Here is a 21,286-nt window from a genome sequence, read left to right on the forward strand (position 1 = left end):
AAAAAGAACCCATGAAAGACAGTCCTGGGAAAGTCAGTCTCAGACCTTACATGTAGCTGGCATCTGCATGGAGGTCACAGGGAGTGGTGACCCAGGTAACCCTAAGTGCATCCCTGTTGGAATATTTCAAATATCAAAATACTTCAAAAGCACCCATGCTTTGTTCCTGCAATTTAGCCTCCCTTCTAAATTGCCTTGAAGTGTGCAGACGTCACGTTTGAGAAGCTCAGAACACAGTCACGGGTGTTAACATGTTCCAAAGAGGACTCCACAAGTCCTGGGGGTTAGTGCCAGGCAGGGAGAATGGGCCTTGCTGGACAGAGCAGGGCCAGGCCAGGTCCTGTGTGTCTGCACTCAGGCGTGGCTACCTGGAGCCTCAGACTCTTCCTCTGTTCCAGCTTTTACAAATCCAACTACGTGCAGAAGTTCCACTACTCCCGGCCCGTGCGCAAGGGCACTGTGGACCCTGAGAATGAGTTTGCTGTGAGTATCTCCTCCCCAGCCCTCGACCAGCCTCCATCACTCCCCTGGCCCACCTCTACCAGCCACAGCCTGCATCCCCCAGCTGCAGAAGGGGAGGGGGCTTGGTCCAAAGGCAAAGAGTAAAGCTGCCATCCAAGTGCACCTATTCCCAGGTCTCTCCATTGGGTGCATTTTCTCATTTCCATGCCACCTGAACCTTTACTCTTCCAAGGTGTGACCAGGCCATGTGTCAGATGCCCCTTGGCAGCCCACCTTTCTGGGAGGGAGAAGGCCACAGACTAAGAAGGGCTGCTAATGAAGTCAGACCTGCCAAGAAATACCAATAAATAACCACAGCCAGCCATTTCAGTCACCACTGTCCCCTGAGTGTTTGTAAATGGGGATGTATTTCCCGGCTGGGATGTGTCTTCTATTCCCAAGAGCCAGGCTGTAATGAGGAGGTGGCTCCCAGTCTCCCAGCTATTTGGTGATCCTTAGTTTTGGGGGATCCCTGTCCCATTTGGGAATTTGATGAACACTGTGAACCACCAGCCCACCCCCACCCCAAAAAGGCACATGGATATATTCAACATAATCCTAAAAATTCCGACGGCTCATACACCCACGTTAAAACCTACTTGGCCCAAGCCCTGGGAAAACTTAAGCTTTCACACTGGGAAGCATTTCTTACAGGTAAAGTGAGAGTGTGCTTCTGAGTCTGTCTCGCACTGTGCGTTCTGATTTGGGGCACGTGGGAGGTCTGGGAGCCTGCTGGGTGGCCGCCAGGCCTCTCGGGTGCCCCGGCTTCATGACTGTTGCTCTCCTGTCCTTGTCATCCCCTCCGCACACGTGGGACAGTCGATGTGGGTGGAGAGGACGTCCTTCCTGACCGCGTACAAGCTGCCCGGCATCCTGCGCTGGTTCGAGGTAGTTCACATGTCCCAGGTGGGTTAAGGACATTCACATCAGACCCTCTGCGCCCGGGCAGAGCCCAAAATGTTTACTTTCTAGCCCTTTACACAGAGTTTGCCAGGCCCTAGGTTATTTATTTATTTTTTTTTTACTCCAAGTCCATTACTTCTGAGGATACACTGTGCCTGTTGGCAGTGAGTATTTGATGACACTCTGTTTCCTAAGAAGTGGTGTCGAGGTATTTCAGATTTGTCTTCCCAACTAATCAAATCCTACCTTGGAGCAGGAGCCTCCTTCTAACCACTAGACTCTTGGGACCTAGTCTGTGCCAGGCAGGGTGACCACAGCGCAAACTGCTGGGGTCTTCCCAGCAGATGGTTCGCACACAGTAGGTGCTTAGTCAATTCCAGATGGGCTGATCTGGACTATGGTTTCACTGTGGTAGCAAGAGGAAACCTCCCTGGGGCCCACTCAGCGGCTGCAACCCTGGCAAGCACGTGACCCTTCCTGCTTCCTCCTCCCCAGAGAAAGCTGTTTCCCAAAGCAGAAAGTCAACCTTTCCCGCCCCTGGACAGCAGGCACCCCAGAGCTCAGTACTGACAAGCTCCTGCTACAGCCCCTCAGGGAGCAATGCCTTTTTTGGATTCTGACCCAAAATGAAATCTATACCAATAATTCTATCTTTTTAAAGTAACTTGCTAAGGTCCTTTCTCCTTGGTGATCTCATCTTCAACAGACCACAATTAGTCCTCTGGAGAATGCCATTGAAACCATGTCCACGGCCAACGAGAAGATCCTGATGATGATAAATCAGTACCAGAGTGACGAAAGCCTCCCCATTAACCCACTCTCCATGCTTCTCAATGGGATCGTGGACCCTGCTGTCATGGGAGGGTTCGCCAAGTACGAGAAGGTGAGGGCCCCCATTCTGCAGGCCCTGGCAGGAGGCAGAGCAGTGGGGACAGGGCCTAAGGGGCAGCCCCAGCTGGGCACTGCTTAGTGCAGTGCGGGGGACACTGCAGCTCGGTGGGACCTCATACACCTTCCAGAGCAGCACAGCCTCGTGCCTGAGCCGAGCTCCTGCCTCCCTCCTAGCCTCATGCCACACCCCATGCTGGGGATGAAGGGAGCAGGGGCCGTAAGGACCCCTCACTCCACCGGGCAGATCCAGGCACCTCTATGAGGAAAAGCCTTTGGGATGATCGTGAGCCAGGCCATAAAAGTACAGCAGCCACAAATCAAACTAGCATTTCTAACAAGTTCCTGGGTGATGCGGCTATGGGAACCGAGGAGACCTACTTGGAGAACTACTGGGATTTGTGGCGATCCCCAGCAGGGGCTGCGAAGAAAAAGCAGTGTCAGTCCTTAGAGGTTGCTGACTAATCCCCATCCAAGTCCACGTCACCTTATCCTGCCCCTTTCAAATAGATCCTTCGCCCATTGTCAGAGAAATCGGTTCTAGGGTTCATTCCCAATGAATGGGAAGCCCCAAACGCCTCTGTGTCCACCCCAGGCCTTCTTCACTGAAGAGTACACCAGGGACCACCCTGAGGACCAGGACAAGCTGAGCCGCCTCAAGGACCTGATTGCGTGGCAGGTACGGGGGTCTAGGCTGGGGAGGGTCCTGGCCCTCCTTCCTTACCCCCTCCCCAACCCCCCCACCCCCAGCTAGCCTCTGGCTGGCGGGCTCGATTTAACTCCTCTCCCCTTGCCTTTTGACCCTTCTTCTATGCTGAGCATCACCTGAGCCAGCTCCTCCTGGAACAGAGAACTGGAGTCCTGCACACGTGGGGCGCTGCAGCAGTGCTGCCATAGATGTCACAAAAACCACTGCACTTGGCGTTGCCTTCAGGAAGCGGCTTTTTGCCGTGGGACTGGCATGAACACCAGGCCCCCCCACGCATCCACCGCCACCCGCCCCCCACCCAGCACCTGCCTGCCAGCTCTTGGAAGACCCCCACCCCCATCTCTCCTCCGTCTACAGCTGACCCAATTTGTTGCATATAATGCTTAGACGGATATCAGGGTTTGTTTGCTTGTTTTTTTAAAGAATTGAGGTCTGTGTTTTCGTTTGAAAAGGCTTTGTTCTTTCACAAGCTGCTCAGCCTTCCAGAGCCAAACCCTGGTGCTTAGAAGGCACTGCCCCGCCTACCCGCTTCGGGCGCCCTCTTGCCCATCCACTTGTCTTCCTCTCCAGCCCTTCTCTCCGTGCTCTTCTATCCGTGCTGCCCTCTTTCTCTCTGCCTTTTACCTTCTTCTCTCTCTTGCTGTGCATCTGTCCCTGTCTTTCCTTCCTCCTCCTTAAAAGTTCTTTGCTTCTATCCCTCCTCTCTCTAGCTCTTGCGTCTCTCTGCTGCCTTCTCTTCACATCTTTCTCCTCTGTTCTCTCTGCTTTCCACCCCCTTACTTTCCTCTCCTTTCTCTGGCTCCCTGTCTTGTGCTTTCTCCCCCTCTTCTTCTCTCCCCTCCCCCTTTCTGTCTCTTTTCCCCTCTCTCCCCCACTCCCTGGAGAAGAGACAGTCTGCTGGGCCCCTGCCCTGGTGGCACTGCCAGTAGGCCTGTGGCAGTCCCTTCTCAGACACGGCCCAGCCCTGTGGACCACAGGGCAGGGGCTGGGGGATGCAGCACGCAGGCCGGGTGCAGCCCTTTGCAGCTGCCTGCCCTCCCTCCCTTCCTTCTTGCCAGTCACCGTGCACAGAAAAGAAAAGAAAAGCAAGCTTTTGTGGTAGGGAGTTTTTGTTACTCTAGGGAAATCAGAGCAAGAGAAAGCACTGGGAGCAGCCTCTTTTCTTAAAATAAGGATTCCTAATTCAGGTCCTTCTCTGCCTCTGCCAATTTATGCAAAGTGGGGCTTTAAAAATGAAACACCAGGCGCTGCACAGGCGCATTTTCCTGAATGCTGTTTGTATGTCTGGAATTTTCTCTTCCTTTTTACCTTTTTCCACCTGTGAAACCCAAGTATCCCCAAGGTCCCCAGCCATCAGGGGTCACCATGCTCTTTAATCCCCCAGATAATGATATTCTCCTTCCCCGCTCCCCTCCTCCCCACTTGGGAAGCAGGAAGGCCAGGCTTTAGCTGGGTTCCCTTTCCCCGATACTTCTGGTGTGTCCTCTGGAGCACTAGCATGTCCCACAAATTTGCTTAGTTGTAGGATATCGCGCTCAAACGGTAGCACTGCCCAGGTCTCCGCTGGCCAGCTCCCCTGGGAACACTTCTCCTGGCTATGTCTACCACACCCCAAGCCTGTGGCTGGGCCTCACAGTTACCAGCTATAACTTAAAAGGAAATTCTGCTGAAGACTCAGAGCTAATTGAGGACAACTACAAAGAAGGGAGACTTTAAAAGTCTGTATGGGATGTTACTCTTCTAAGAGCCATTAAACTAGGCTTCGGAGGGTGCCCCCTAGTGGCCACCTTCTCCATAGCATGCCCCCACCCCACTCTACCCCATGCCACCTTGTTACAGAGACCCACTTAAACCCCCTAAGGAGAGGGCTCTGAGCCTTGTCCTTCCCACCCAGTGGCCAGGCACCCTAATTGTGGGCTCTTAAACTCAAAAGAGGCAGCCCTGTTCATAACTAGAGCAAGCTTTTTACATATTACACAGAGCAAATTGGCTCTCCAGGTCCGTTCCATTGCATCCGTTCTTGCAACCTATGTTTATTGAGTCCCTGCTGTGTCCCAGACACAGTGTCAGGGCACACAGATAGAGCGCCAGGCAGAAAAGGGCCTGCTCTCTGCCCTCTTGGATCTTAATTCTAGTTTGGATCTTGATTTTGCAAAGCCAAAAATCCACTTTACATTTTCTTAAAACACAAGAACCCTAGATTTCAAAGGGGGATTTACTTGCATGTCTAGCGACCCAACGAATGCTGAAGCTTTCAAAGTACATTTTGCGTGCAAGATTTCACATATTTCAAAATAAATTTCCTTTTAATTATTATTAAAGCTTTTCTCTGTATAAATATGGAAAGATGTCTACAGTATTTTCGTTTTCTAAACTTTTTGTTGTGAAGCATTACATACAGAAAATACATACATATAAAACTATATAGCTTATTGATGTATTATAATACATACACCCATGCAGCCACTGCCCACTGAAGAAATCGAATTCTGCTGGCACCCCAGGAGCCCACCTTGTGCCCCCTTCTACCCCTCCCCAACACGGACTGCTATCCTGCTTTTATAGTAATCATTTCTTTGCTTTTAAATAAAAGGGTTTTACCACCTTAGCCTGCTTTTGTAAACAGTGTAGTTTATTTTTGCTTTATATAACTTGAATTACGCAGTATGCATCTTTTTGCATCTAACTTCTTCGGCTCAATGTTAAATCTGTGAAATTCATCCATTTTGTTGTACATAGCTCTAGCGCATTCATTTTTGTTGATGTATAGCAGTCATAGTCATGTGACTATGCCAAAATACATGTATCTATTCTTCTGTTGATGGAGATTTGGGTAGATTTCTGATTGGGGTTGACGGAAACAGTCCTGCTGTGCACATTCTTGTACAGGCCTCCTTGCTGCACAGATGCACAGTTTCTGTTGTGTGTAAACCTAGGAATGGAATTGCTGCAGCATAGCACAGGAGAATAATCAGCTTCGGTAGATACTGCCAAACTTCTGTCACTGAAGGTTAGTGTTGCCTGTTCTTAGGCATCACATCAGGATGTCATACAGTCCGGACTATTGCATGTGTCTGGCTTCATTGGTCAACATAGCATCTTTGAGTTCCATCCAGGTTGTCTGTGGATCACAGATTTGTCTTTTTTTGTCTCTAAATGTTACCTGTTGTAGAAATACACCAAAATTCATGTATCCATTCTCCTGCTGGACATATGGGTTGCTTTCAGGTTGGTTATATTATAAGCAAATGTCTGTGAACATTCTAGTATGTGTCCCCTGATAGACATAAACACTCGATCCTCTCAATATATGCCTCCTGGTGAAATTGCCATGTTGTGCACGTTTAGACATATGAGTTGCAGTCCTAAGTGGCTGAACCAATTAACACACCATCAACAATCTGTAAGAGTCAGAGTTGCTCCACATTCTCACCAACACTTGATACTGTGAGTCTTTTTAATTGTAGGCCTTCTGGTGGGTGTGGAGTGGTATCTTGGCTTAGTCTGAATTTGAATTTCCTTGATGAACGACGGTGTTGAGCACATTTTCATATGCTCATTGGCCAACTGGATAACCCTTTTGGGAAATGCCTGTTCAAATCTTTGCCTATATTATTAATTGTCTGTCCTGTTTTATTGATTTATATAAGTTTATATATATATATATATATATATATATATATATATATATATATTATAATTATGGGTTCTTTGTCAAATACATTTATTGCAAATATCTTCTCTCAGTCTTTGGCTTATCAGTTCACTTTCTTAATGATGTATTTTCATGAACAGAAATTTCTAATTTTGAAGAAGTTCAAGTTATCAGTTTGTATCATCAGTGCCTTTATGTCCCCTATCTGCCTCAGCCCAGATAATAAGGACGTTGTCCTGGGTTTTATACGGAAGTTTTATTGTCTTATCTTTCACATTTTGGTCTGTAATCCATGTTGATTAGAGTAAAGTAAGGCGCAAGTTTATTTTTCCATACAGATTTCCAATTTTTCCAGCTCCATTTCTTGTAGAAACTATTATTTCCTCCTCCCCCACTGAATTACAGTAGCACTTTTGACATAAAATTTCATGGACTTTCTGTTCTGTTCTATTGGTCTACTTGCCCCTTCTTGCACCATACTGTCTTAATTACTATGTAGTAAATCTCAACTTTGGCAGTGAGCGTATTCCAAATTTGTTGTTTTTCTTCAAGTTTGTCTTGGTCCTCCTAAGTCTTTTGCATTTCTATGTACGTTTTTAAATCAGCTTGTCAATTCCTGTATACTCCCAGAAAACATATTGGAATTTTGATTAGGAATACATTAATTATCTAGATTAATGTGGGGAGAATTGATATCTTAACAGTATTGAGTTTTCCAATCCATGAATATGTGCTATCTCTGCATTTATTCAGTTCTTTAGTTTCTCCCAGCAATGTTTTGCACATCCTATATTAGATTTGTTCTTAGGTATTTGATGTTTTCATTCTGTTTTAAATGGTATTGTCTTTTAAATGTCACTTTCCAGTCATTTTTTTACATAAACGCAATTGATTTTTCTGTGTGTTGACTTGTATCCAGAAACCTTACTAAATTCACTTCTTCAGTCAAATTGTCTGTAGATTTCTTTTGGATTTTTCTGTGTAATATAATCACACCATCTGCTAATATAGAAAGTTGTACTTTTTCTTTTCTAATCTTTATATCTTTTAATTATTTTTCTTGCCTTATTTCACTGATGAATTGACGAGGAAAGAGAGCACATCTGTGTCCCCAGCATCAGGTACCGAGTCAATATTTCACACAGTGTGTGACAGTTTAAAGACATTCCATTCTATTCCTAGTTTCCTAGTTTGTCGTGAATGGGTTTTTAATTTTTGCCAAATGTGTTTTCTGCATCTGTGAAGATGCTCATATTGTTTTTTCCCTTTAATCTGCTAATTTGCTGAATTATATTAAGTGATTTTAGAATGTTAGAACCAACCTTACATATCTGAAATAAATACCACTCAGTCATAATGTATTATCATTTTTATATATTGCCGAATACTGTCTGCTAACATTTTCTTTGGGATTTTTGCATCTATGCTCACAAGCAATATTAGTGTGTAATTTTCCTTTCCTATAATATCCTCGTTCAGTTTTTTGTTAACAAAGTAAGCCTGGCCTTAAAAACTGAGTTGGAGATTGTTCCCTATTTTTCCATTTTTAGGGGAAGAGTTTGTATAATGTTGTCATTTATTTATCACCTAAATGTTTGGGGGAATTTATCAGTGAAGCGACATGGGCCAGAAGTTTTTTCTTCATATGAATGTTTTTTAAAAATGCATTCTATTTATTTAAAAGTTATCAGATTTCCCATGGTGTAATTTTTAGTAAATTAGCAATTTGTCGATTTTATCTAAATATTATATTTATTGGCATAAACTTTTAAAAACCTCTTCTTATGCTCTTGTATTGTCTATAGTGATACTCCTTTTTAAATTCTTATATTGGTTATTGGTATTTTTCTTGAGTAATCCTTTTAGGGGGGTAACAGGTCTATACCTTTTCAAAGAACTAACTCTTTGCTTGGTTAATCCCTTTTGTCATATGTTTATTTTATATTCATACCTATTACCTTTTTTCATTTCCTTCTTTCTGTTCTCTTTATGTTTAATTTGCTTTTCTTTTACTAATTTCCTGAGATGGATGCTTAGCTAATTGACTTTTTATCTTTTCTAACAAATGAAAATAAAAGGTGTAAGTACAACTCCCTCCCTCCTTCCTTCCCTTTGTTTTTCCTTCTTCTTTCCCTCCTTCCCTTCCTTCCTTCCATCTTTCCTGTGTTTCCTCTGTGATGGTTCTGAGCTCTGTCTTCCATGTTGGGGAATGCCCTCTCACGCCTGCCGATCCTTGACAGTCTTTTTGTAGTTAAGCCCAAGATACCAAAAGCTGAACGAAAGTCTGTATACGTGCAAGAGGGCCTTATTAACTGATGGCGTTATTATAAGGGGCTTAGATGATCCACGAGTATCTACCTCTATATCATTCACTTTCCCCAGAGACGCACCCTTCAGGCTCTTGCATAGGAAGATAACCTTGGCTGCTCTGTTCGTTGCTAGCAATTTGAGAACTGGGGAGGGAAAAGATGGTGAAGGTCTCACTGTCATTACACAGACTTTCCCTCCAATCCCTATTTCCAGTCTGGCTCCTCCTTCCTGCCCGCTTTGGTGCCTAGTGCATCGAAGCCCAGAGCCTCTTAGGTCTGAGTCCTTCCTGCGTTCCTAGCGGCAGAGCAGCTGCCTCTCACTCACTGACACCCCCGCCCCCACCCACTCCCGTCCCTACTCTGGAAGCTCAGCTACTATCATCCATCTGCCTTCTGCCTTCACTTTCTAGGGATCAGGTTCATGGTTGTGAAATCACTGAAGATTTCTGTTTCTTCTTTGCCTTGTTTTGGGGAGATCGCTGGGAGAAGGAGGCAGAAATGTCTTTACCTTGATATTTTAAAACTAGAAGTCTTAATTTTTAATTTTTCAAAATAATCCACACTCCACCCCTTCTCAGCCCTAGTATGTCTCAAGAACACACTACAGCTTTCTCAGCTGTTTCTTCCAGCTCTGCTGTGCCTCTCCTGCTATCCACTGAGGAATCTGTTCAGTCAGTACCCTTTGACCTCCTTGTATGATAAACGATAATTGAACTCCCTTACACTGGTGATCCCCTCTTCTGTACCTTCCTAATATATTTCCATCTGTTTTTTAAGATTCCCTATCAGTTGGTTAACTTTATGGCATTAATACTTTCTTATCTTTCTTTAGCAACCATATAAAGTATAATTGGACCTTCCATATAGTTAGATAAGACTGTGTACCTCCTCTTTTCCTTTTCAGCTCTTCCCCTCTGTCTCCCATCTTCTGACATTCCTATTTTCCCTTCCACGTTGCCAAAAACATCTTTTGCAAGGCTTGAAGTTAAAGCAATAGTGCCTCCTCCCTTCAGCAGATTTCACAAGAGAGAAAATTTCCCAAGTTTATGGCATCTAAAGGGGAGCCCAGCCCTCCTGGGAGGCAAGACCCACAGGTCTTCCTTCCCCTGGCAGAGCAAATCCAAAGGTTGCAGCTTTTCCTGTTTCCCATAGCCGTGCAGCCTGCACAGAGGGCCCAGAGGACCGGGACGCCCTTGAAGGATTCTTAGAAGGCTGTCTTGTCTTCGGCACCCTGAAGGTCTCATCCCAGGCTGAGGCCAGCCAGGACGCTGGCTTCTAGCTCACCATTCACCAACTCTCTCTCCAGATCCCCTTCCTGGGAGCTGGGATCAAAATCCACGAGAAGAGGGTATCAGAAAACCTGCGGCCCTTCCACGACCGGATGGAAGAATGTTTCAAGAACCTGAAAGTGAAGGTGGAGAAGGAGTATGGAGTCAGAGAAATGGTATGGTGGGCACTGTGGCAGGAAGTGGGTGAGGGGGGCAGGGTGGGGCAGAGAAGGATGACAGGGACCAGGGCTGGAAGGGCCCCAGCAGAGGAACGTACCTCCAGTAGAGCCCAAGGGCCAGCATTGCTGGGGCCAATCCCAGGAACCCTTCCTGTAAGCTTGGTCCCTCAAAAAATCACCCCCAGATAGACACAGAGTGATCCTTAGCACTCAAGGGATTGTGCAGATGATAAAAGCTACACTGATGAAGCACCTACTCTGTACCAGCCTGATCTAAGCACTTAACATCTCTTAGGTCATTTAATCCTTACAACAAGACTGGGAAGTCAGAATGGTTTTTAACATCTGGTGTCTTTTCTTGAGGTTCAGAGGTGTTAAGTAACTTGCCAAAGGTTGCACAGCAAGTGCATGTGGATCAGAATTTGCCCCAGCTCTGGGTTCCAAAGCCAATGCTTTTAACTACGGAACTCCATGGCCTAAAGAGGTCATTGACTTGGTCCTCACAGATGTGTCTTCTTTATCCTTTCCTGATAAGGTAGAATAATAAATCACCAAGGTTATCAGTATCCCTGATTTAACCCTCTCATTGGACAGATGGGGAAACTGAGGCCCAGAGAGGAAGTGAGTTACTGGAAATGCTCAGAGGAGAACTCAGATCTCGAGTCTTCTAGTCCGGGAGTTTTCCCATGAGACAGGCTGCCTCTCCCAACCCCCCCTACACCCCCAGCCTCAGCCAGCCAGGAAACTTCTGTCCAGGTTAGGGAAGAGGCAGTAGCAAGATCAAGGCCACGTTCCCCGGGCTGTGGCCTCCAGGGACTCTGGCTGCCGACCACTCTGTGCTCCCACCCACAGCCAGACTTTGATGACCGAAGAATGGGCCGCCCAAGGTCGATGCTGCGTTCCTACAGGCAGATGTCCATCATCTCGCTGGCGTCCATGAACTCCGACTGCAGCACCCCCAGCAAGGCCATCCCTGAGAGGTCGGTCCCTGCCTTCCCAGGCAACCCCCTGCTCCCCGGCCCACCCTCAGATGAGCCCCCTTTCTTCTCCTTCTGCCCTGGCAGCCTCCCTTCTTGCCCCTTTCAGTTTAAATAACCTTTCCTCATCCGGTGCCTTGTTAAAACCCGTGCAGCTGCCTGGTGAGGCTGCCATGGTGACCGCCATTTGTACAGGGTCACCTGAGGCTCAGAGAGGCAGAGTGACTTTTCCTGAGGGCCTCACCCCTAGCCTTCAGATGCCTAGTCCCATGGTCTCTGGTGGCCCCCAGAACTGCCTCTCACAGCCTGCTTCCAACTGGAATCTTCTCACCTCCGCCTAGGAAGCCTCCTCTCCATCAGGACAGGTCATCTTCCTTCTGAGAGTTCTTCCATCCACCTGCCCTCCCCTGCTGCAAGAAAGCTGTCTCCTCTTCCACCCACCTGAGCCCTCTGGCTCTTCCCTGTCTAGGTGAACTCCTTGATAGCTCACCATGTGCTGAAAACATGCAAAGGCAGTCTCAGACCTCTACACATGGCTGCTGAGCAAGGTCACAGCAAATAGCCCCCTTTATGGAAAAGGATGTCTCAGAGAAGTTGAGCCATTTACCCAAAGTTGTTCAGCTAAGAGTGGCAATGCCTACATATGAATCTAAATGCATATTTGTAACCAGTTTGCTCTCCTCTCTACCAATCTTTCTTTTTAATGGCTTACCTCCTTCAGTCTCATTTTACCTTACAATTTGAATGTTTGCAAGTTGAGCAGCTGCCTTCCCTTCACTCCCAAATTCCCTGCTATGCAAGCAGGGAAATAGCCCCTGATGTCCCCTGAGTCCCTGCAAGGCAGTTCCACTCAAGCTCTAACTGCAGTTTCTACTGCTGTCTCTCTTATCCTTCAGCTTTGACCTGGAATTGGCAATGCCCAAGACCCCAAAAGCAGAGCAGGAGGATCCCATCTCCCCAGGGAGCACCCTGCCTGAGGTCAAGCTGCGGCGGTCCAAGAAAAGGACCAAAAGGAGCAGTGTGGTATTTGCAGATGAGAAAGCAGCTGCTGATTCGGAACTGAAGCGGGTGAGTGGCAGGGGCAGGGTCCTCCCCCTAGTGTCAGCAAATCTCTACCACATGCCAGGCGGTGGGGTGGGTACTGCCGAGGAGGCATCCGAGGATCAGGGAGGTGATGTGACTCACGGCCGGGATGTGACAGAGTCAGGATCTGAACCCTGGCCGCCAGACTCCAGAGCCCGTGCAGGTCCTGTCTGCCATCACCCTGGGCTCTGCAGGGCTGGGGAGAAGCAGCCGGGCTCACCCACTGAGTGGGAGAGGAGCCCCGCTGGGCAGGGTGTTTTCCATCTCTCTGCCCTCTCTCCCCAGCCCCAGGGCCATTCTCACCCCCAAGCATCACATCAGACTCCACTAAGTTCACCCTGGGTACTGGGCCCTGCTGGAGGTGCAGAGATGAAAACCACCCAGCACTGGCTTTGAGAGGTTTGGGGGTCACAGAGAGATTGTCTTGCAAACTAAAAACTATTCATTAATCAAGAGACTTGGTGCCAGACAACCTTGGGTTCAATCCCAGCTTTCCCCCAGAAGAGAGGTTTGTTGAAAGTATCCTGAGACCCTGGGAGAGGAAGAGGGATTCACTTTCCTAGCACAAGAAGAGGACCAGATGAAAGAGCAAGAGATGCCTTCTGATAAAGGGCAGACCCTCAGAAGTCCCCCAAGGTTACTCTTATCATAGGAGGGAAGACTAGAAATAAGTCTTCGTGTTCCACAGTTTTATGGGAAGTCATTTACATAATAGTCTAAATGAATGCTCTCCTTTCCCCCAGAATTATATAGTACAGAACCTATGCAACCAAACATGGCAGCCTGGCATGGAATGGTACAAAACAGAATAAGCAAACTTAGAGCTTGGTCCATAGAAACCATGCCAAAGCTCTTCATCCCTGACTCTTCAGGGCCCTGCTGAAGACTCCTGCTAAGGTTGTGTGTGTGTATTTGTGTGTGTGTGTTCATCCAGCTTTCCAGGAAGCACGAGTTCATGAGTGACACCAACCTCTCAGAGCACGCGGCCATTCCCCCCAGGGCGTCCATCCTCTCTCAAATGAGCTTTGCCAGCCAGTCCATGCCCACCATCCCAGGTATGTGCCCTGCCACCTGCCACCCACAAGGACTTGGGGTAGTACGGGCCAGCAGCCTGCTGGGTGGAGGGTGGACGGGGTTAGGTGTGTACAGCAAAGTGGGCTTGGCATCCCAGGAGTGAGAGGCTCTGCTCACACCCGCACGCACACATGTGCATGCACACACAACACACACACACACCGCCCACCCCCTCTGGGGGATGAAGCTCTGCCTGGGCTGGGTTGCAGGCTTGATTCCTCAGAAGTCACTGGGAATCTGTTTGCAACACCAGGTGGCCCTGCATTCTTAATGAGCCAGGCCTCCTCTCCAGGTTCCAAGTCTGTCCCTGACATATTTCAGAGCCCCAGGGCCCCTTTTTGGACCTGGAAGACTATATCTGGGACTTAAAAAATTGCCCCAGGGTGGACCACGGTGGCTCAGCAGGCAAGAATGCTTGCCTGCCATGCCAGAGGACCCGGGTTCGATTCCCGGTGCCTGCCCATGTAAAAAAATAAATAAATAAATTGTCCCACATCTTTCAGCATCAGAGTATTTAATGCACAGAGGCTCCCCTCACCCCCAGTTCACTCATTCATTTTCCAGTGATGAGGGCTGCAGGGTGTAGCTTGCTATTCCTGTTTCAGAGATGGGGAAACTGACGCCCTGGAAAGAGATGTGGCCCTTAGCATCTGCCACAATGTGCCAGGCCCTCCATGCCAAGGGCTGGGGCTGAGAGGAACAGACAGACCCACGTTGCTTGGGGACCACAGCGGGGGGAGCTCAGTGGAGCCCCCCACTGATTCTGACTGCTGCATGCCAGGCCCCTTGATGCTTCTCCTTCATTTTAACGCCTTGACACACACTAATGAAACAAATAGTGATATTATCCCCATTTTATGGGTGAGGAACTGGAGGCACTGAGGATGTCAGTCTCTAGCCCGTGTCCCCAACTTTATAGGAACCATGCTCCCAACCCCTTGCCCGGCTGTGGTGTTTGATGGGTACAGAGCAGTTTCACTCCCACCATCTCGGGAGGTCTGTGCTTTTACTTCCATTTTTTTTTATTAATTAACGGAAAAAAAGAAATTAACCCTTAGAAATCATACCATTCTACGTATGCAATCAGTAATTCTTAACATCATCACATAGATGCATGATCATCGTTTCTTAGTACATTTGCATTGGTTTAGAAGAACTAGCAACACAACAGAAAAAGATATAGAATGTTAATATAGAGAAAAAAAATAAAAGTAATAATAATAGTAAAAAAAAAAAACCCTATATCTCAGATGCAGCTTCATTCAGTGTTTTAACATGATTACTTTACAATTAGGTATTATTGTGCTGTCCATTTTTGAGTTTTTGTATCTAGTCCTGTTGCACAGTCTGTATCCCTTCAGCTCCAATTACCCATTATCTTACCCTGTTTCTAACTCCTGCTGGACTCTGTTACCAATGACATATTCCAAGTTTATTCTCGAACATCGGTTCACATCAGTGGGACCATACAGTATTTGTCTTTTAGTTTTTGGCTAGACTCACTCAGCATAATGTTCTCTAGGTCCATCCATGTTATTACATGCTTCATAAGTTTATCCTGTCTTAGAGCTGCATAATATTCCATCATATGTATATACCACAGTTTGTTTAGCCACTCGTCTGTTGATGGACATTTTGGCTGTTTCCATCTCTTTGCAATTGTAAATACGCTGCTATAAACATTGGTGTGCAAATGTCCGTTTGTGTCTTTGCCCTTAAGTCTTTGAGTAGATTCCCAGCAATGGTATTTCTGGGTCGTATGGCAATTCTATATTCAGCTTTTTGAGGAACCGCCAAACTGCCTTCCCCAGTGGTTGCACCATTTGACATTCCCACCAACAGTGGATAAGTGTGCCTCTTTCTCCGCATCCTCTCCAGCACTTGTCATTTTCTGTTTTGTTGATAATGGCCATTCTGGTGGGTGTGAGATGATATCTCATTGTGGTTTTGATTTGCATTTCTCTAATGGCCAGGGACGTTGAGCATCTCTTCATGTGCCTTTTGGCCATTTGTATTTCCTCTTCTGATAGGTGTCCGTTCAAGTCTTTTTCCCATTTTGTAATTGGGTTGGCTGTCTTTTTGTTGTTGAGTTGAACAATCTCTTTATAGATTCTGGATACTAGACCTTTATCTGATATGTCATTTCCAAATATTATCTCCCATTGTGTAGGCTGTCTTTCTACTTTCTTGATGAAGTTCTTTGATGCACAAAAGTGTTTAATTTTGAGGAGCTCCCATTTATTTATTTATTTCTTCAGTGCTCTTGCTTTAGGTTGAAGGTCCATAAAACCGCCTCCAATTGTAAGTTTCATAAGATATCTCCCTACATTTTCCTCTAACTGTTTTATGGTCTTAGACCTAATGTTTAGATCTTTGATCCATTTTGAGTTAACTTTTGTATAGGGTGTGAGAGATGGGTCTTCTTTCATTCTTTTGCATATGGATATCCAGTTCTCTAGGCACCATTTATTGAAGAGACTGTTCTGTCCCAGGTGAGTTGGCTTGACTGCCTTATCAAAGATCAAATGTCCATAAATGAGAGGGTCTATATCTGAGCACTCTATTCAATTCCATTGGTCGATATATCTATCTTTATGCCAATACCATGCTGTTTTGACCACTGTGGCTTCATAATATGCCTTAAAGTCTGGCATCGCGAGACCTCCAGCTTCGTTTTTTCTCCTCAAGATGTTTTTAGCAATTCCGGGCACCCTGCCCTTCCAGATAAATTTGCTTATTGGTTTTTCTATTTCTGAAAAATAAGTTGTTGGGATTTTGATTGGTATTGCATTGAATCTGTAAATCAATTTAGGTAGGATTGACATCTTAACTATATTTAGTCTTCCAATCCATGAACACGGTATGCCCTTCCATCTATTTAGGTCTTCTGTGATTTCTTTTAACAGTTTTTTGTAGTTTTCTTTGTATAGGTTTTTTGTCTCTTTAGTTAAATTTATTCCTAGGTATTTCATTCTTTTAGTTGCAATTGTAAATGGGATTCGTTTCTTGATTTCCCCCTCAGCTTGTTCATTACTAGTGTATAGAAATGCTACAGATTTTTGAATGTTGATCTTGTAACCTGCTACTTTGTTGTACTCATTTATTAGCTCTAGTAGTTTTGTTGTGGATTTTTCCGGGTTTTCGACGCATAGTATCATATCGTCTGCAAACAGTGATAGTTTTACTTCTTCCTTTCCAATTTTGATGCCTTGTATTTCTTTTTCTTGTCTAATTGCTCTGGCTAGAACCTCCAACACGATGTTGAATGATAGTGGTGATAGTGGACATCCTTGTCTTGTTCCTGATCTTAGGGGGAAAGTTTTCAATTTTTCCCCATTGAGGATGATATTAGCTGTGGGTTTTTCATATATTTCCTCTATCATTTTAAGGAAGTTCCCTTGTATTCTTATCTTTTGAAGTGTTTTCAACAGGAAAGGATGTTGAATCTTGTCAAATGCCTTCTCTGCATCAATTGAGATGATCATGTGATTTTTCTGCTTTGATTTGCTGATATGGTGTATTACATTAATTGATTTTCTTATGTTGAACCATCCTTGCATACCTGGGATGAATCCTACTTGGTCATGATGTATAATTCTTTTAATGTGTTGTTGGATACGATTTGCTAGAATTTTATTGAGGATTTTTGCATCTATATTCATTAGAGAGATTGGTCTGTAGTTTTCTTTTTTTGTAATATCTTTGCCTGGTTTTGGTATGAGGGTGATGTTGGCTTCATAGAATGAATTAGGTAGTTTCCCCTCCACTTCGATTATTTTGAAGAGTTTGAGGAGAGTTGATACTAATTCTTTCTGGAATGTTTGATAGAATTCACATGTGAAGCCATCTGGTCCTGGACTTTTCTTTTTAGGAAGCTTTTGAATGACTACTTCAATTTCTTTACTTGTGATTGGTTTGTTGAGGTCATCTATTTCTTCTTGAGTCAAAGTTGGTTGTTCATGTCTTTCCAGGAACCCGTCCATTTCATCTAAATTGTTGTATTTATTAGCATAAAGTTGTTCATAGTATCCTGTTATTACCTCCTTTATTTCTGTGAGGTCAGTAGTTATGTCTCCTCTTTCATTTCTGATCTTATTTATTTGTATCCTCTCTCTTCTTCTTTTTGTCAATCTTGCTAAGGGCCCATCAATCTTATTGATTTTCTCATAGAACCAACTTCTGGTCTTATTGATTTTCTCTATTGTTTTCATGTTTTCAATTTCATTTATTTCTGCTCTAATCTTTGTTATTTCTTTCCTTTTGCTTGCTTTGGGATTAGTTTGCTGTTCTTTCTCCAGTTCTTCCAAGTGGACAGTTAATTCCTGCATTTTTGCCTTTTCTTCTTTTCTGATATAGGCATTTAGGGCAATAAATTTCCCTCTTAGCACTGCCTTTGCTGCGTCCCATAAGTTTTGATATGTTGTGTTTTCATTTTCATTCGCCTCGAGGTATTTACTAATTTCTCTTGCAATTTCTTCTTTGACCCACTCATTGTTTAAGAGTGTGTTGTTGAGCCTCCACATATTTGTGAATTTTCTGGCACTTGGCCTATTATTGATTTCCAACTTCATTCCTTTATGATCTGAGAAAGTGTTGTGTATGATTTCAATCTTTTTAAATTTATTAAGACTTGCTTTGTGACCCAGCATATGGTCTATCTTTGAGAATGATCCATGAGCACTTGAGAAAAAGGTGTATCCTGCTGTTGTGGGATGTAATGTCCTATAAATGTCTGTTAAGTCTAGCTCATTTATAGTAATATTCAGATTCTCTATTTCTTTATTGATCCTCTGTCTAGATGTTCTGTCCATTGATGAGAGTGGTGAATTGAAGTCTCCAACTATTATGGTATATGAGTCTATTTCCCTTTTCATTGTTTGCAGTGTATTCCTCACATATTTTGGGGTATTCTGGTTCGGTGCATAAATATTTATGATTGTTATATCTTCTTGTTTAATTGTTCCTTTTATTAGTATATAGTGTCCTTCTTTGTCTCTTTTAACTGTTTTACATTTGAAGTCTAATTTGTTGGATATTTTACTTCCTTTTTACCACAGTCAAAACTGAGGTCAGAGAGGCGGCTGATCTCTCAAGTCTGTCTGACCTGGATATGAATCCAGATGCATATTTGGAGTTTTCTGTCCTCACCACCAGTCTTTCTTTTTAGTGGCTTAGCTCCTTATGCAAGGAGGCACCTAGTGTGGGGTCCATAACCACCAGACCACACGGCCCCTCTGCCAGTTCCCTGCTTGGTCCCAGCCACTCTCCCACTGCCTCCTGCCTTTGATGGAAATGAGAAATCCAGGCAGTGGATGTAGGGAGTGGGGAGAAGAGTAAGACCACAGGGTCACCCCCACTCGGGCAGTGCTCTGAGAAAGTCAGGGCCCCGAGTGGCGAGGGGTCCTACCCCCTGCTCAGCTGCCATGTTTCCAACCCAGGAGCCGTTAGATGTGTCTTTGGAGGCAAGTGTGCCACGCAGGACGCAGGACCACTATGTGTGGGGCTTGGCAGGCCTCGCCCTAGGTGGACAGATTCAGTACCCCCCTGGCATGGCCGGGAAGGGGCCCCCTGCCTTCTGCTGGGCACATACACCATGGCTTGGGATTCTGGCGCTGTCCCCCATCTCCGTCCCCCGAGTCACCCTGCCTGTCCCACAGCACTGACTTCCCTCTACCCACTCACGCCCTTGTCTCTGCTCTCCTCCCAGCCCTCACGCTCTCGGTGGCGGGTATGCCCGGCTTGGATGAAGCCAACACATCCCCCCGCCTCAGCCAGACCTTCTTCCATCTCTCAGAAGGAGACAAGAAGACGCTTAAACGGAAGAAAGTAAATCAGTTCTTCAAGACGATGGTGAGGACCCAGACAGGTAGAAGGAGGGGTGGATGTTGGAAGGAGGGAGGGAAGAGAGTAACACAGAGAGAAGAGAAAATGGGGGCGTGCCCAGGAGTGTATGCATGTGCGTGTGTGTGTGTGTCTGCACGTGTGTGCAAATGTGTGACTGTGTATATCTATGTGGGCATGTTTATGTGGATGCATGAATTATATGTGCATATGTCTGCACGATTGTGTGTGTGCAAGCAATCAGGGGTCACTCCCAGGTAGCCCCGAGGGCCAGGACACTGCCCAGCTCTGCCTCGGGTGCAGTTCCCCTCGAGTCGCAGGGGCCTCCTGTGCCAGGACTGTGCCCGGCAGGATGCAGGAATGTGCAGGGTACCTGAGACCTCAGAACCTGCAGCTGCCCTTTGGGGCTCCTGTCTGAGCCACAGCAGCAGTGTCTTACTTTGGAAGCTTCACATGCTTTTTATTTTTATTTTTGGAAGCACTTTCCTATTTAACTTACATTACAAAATCCTACTAATTAAAAGTTAGTTCCCAAGCACTGACTTTTCAAGACCCATCTCCTATTGTTTCTCATCAGTCTTTGGTTAAGGTAAAGAAGGTACCACTGAGACTTCTGATCTCCAAGAAAATATTAAGCCAGAACTGTGCTACTATATTAATAGCAGTTCACTGTGGGCGCCCGAGACAGGTGCCATGCTAAGCACTTTCCAAAACGGCATCCATTTGCTCTCCCAACACCCCGGGAAGGATTCCTAAGGCCTACTGGGGGTAAGCGACTTGCTTGAGTTCACGACAGCGAGTGAGAGGCAGAGAGAGGATTTGAAGGCAGCTGCACAAAACAGCACAGCCTGCGCTCTGACCCCTGCGCCGTCCCACCTTTCTGGCCACGCTCGAGATCCTGGCCATTCATGCTCGATGGGTGGGGGTGGGGGGCCCGTTTCGGGACCCCTGTGACGGGGATGGGGGAACCTCACTTTGGTGCTCACGAGAATCCCATGTCAGTGTTAAGTTTGTTTCTTCTCTGCTCCCACAAAGCTGGCCAGCAAATCGTCTGAAGAAGGCAAGCAGATCCCTGACTTCCTGTCCTCTGACCTGTGAGCCAGCTGCTGACCAGGGCTGAACGCGGGGCCAGGGAGGGGAGTTTCCAGAAGAAGAGAGACACAGTGTGGGTCAGTGACACCTCAAGGCGTGGGAAGACGTGTCCATCAGTCTTCTCACACAAAGGGGACAAAGGGGCCTGATCTGGGTCCCAGGACTTTGGAGGTGACAGTCCTGGCACCTCCGGGGCAGGGACCCATATGGTGGATGAGTCAACAGGGCCCGGATGCTCGGGCCACCAGAGGAACCAGCAGGAACGCCTTCTCCCACTGTGCCCTCCCCACCCTCCCAGGCGAGTCCTTCTATTACCCAGTTTCTTAGGTATAAGGAGCTGTATTTTTATTTTATTTTCTATGTCCCAGCACTTAACAGGAAAGAAAAGCCTTTTAAATATTCTTTTATTTTATTTTTTTGGTTAACATTTTCATACGTTACATTTTTTTTAATACAACCAGCCAGTCTCTTTTCTAACTGCTCATCTCCAAAGTGTTGCTGTTTCTTACTGACAATAAACATGGTTCCGTGACTCAACTTCGTGGCCTAATTCTACCCACTTCCCATGATGGCTGACTCCATTCAGCCCAGGACCAGGCAGGGGCCTCCTGGAGACCCTCAGGCAGGAGGGCAGGCCTGGGGCTGCAGTGATGTTCAGGGGCCAATGCCACATGTCCCCACCCTATCTGTGCCTCAGTCTTCCCCATGACTCTGGTTCCTTAGGGGCCACACACCTAGGGTTCAGGTAGTGGGGAAAGTTTACCTGGAATCTTCCTCAAGTGGTTTTCCCAAGCTGCAAGGAAAATG

The 21,286-nt window shown here is 46.2% G+C and overlaps 1 protein-coding gene across 3 annotated transcripts in view; it reads left to right on the top strand.

The window, feature by feature from the left end:
• The window catches only part of DOCK2 (dedicator of cytokinesis 2), a 446,749-nt gene extending 425,711 nt beyond the window's left edge, over positions 1-21,038 (top strand). For all 3 annotated transcript variants that reach the window (XM_077137614.1, XM_077137615.1, XM_077137616.1), the window contains 10 exons: positions 399-483; positions 1,321-1,407; positions 2,111-2,287; positions 2,888-2,971; positions 10,272-10,409; positions 11,265-11,392; positions 12,286-12,457; positions 13,407-13,527; positions 19,254-19,396; positions 20,423-21,038. In XM_077137614.1, the coding sequence (XP_076993729.1) occupies positions 399-483; positions 1,321-1,407; positions 2,111-2,287; positions 2,888-2,971; positions 10,272-10,409; positions 11,265-11,392; positions 12,286-12,457; positions 13,407-13,527; positions 19,254-19,396; positions 20,423-20,485 (1,198 nt within the window). In that variant the 3' untranslated portion in view covers positions 20,486-21,038. The remainder of the gene's footprint in view (positions 1-398; positions 484-1,320; positions 1,408-2,110; positions 2,288-2,887; positions 2,972-10,271; positions 10,410-11,264; positions 11,393-12,285; positions 12,458-13,406; positions 13,528-19,253; positions 19,397-20,422) is intronic.
• The last annotated feature ends 248 nt before the right edge of the window (positions 21,039-21,286 follow it).

Source organism: Tamandua tetradactyla, chromosome 20 (genome assembly GCF_023851605.1).
Source record: "Tamandua tetradactyla isolate mTamTet1 chromosome 20, mTamTet1.pri, whole genome shotgun sequence".
NCBI classification, from domain to species: Eukaryota; Metazoa; Chordata; class Mammalia; order Pilosa; family Myrmecophagidae; genus Tamandua; species Tamandua tetradactyla.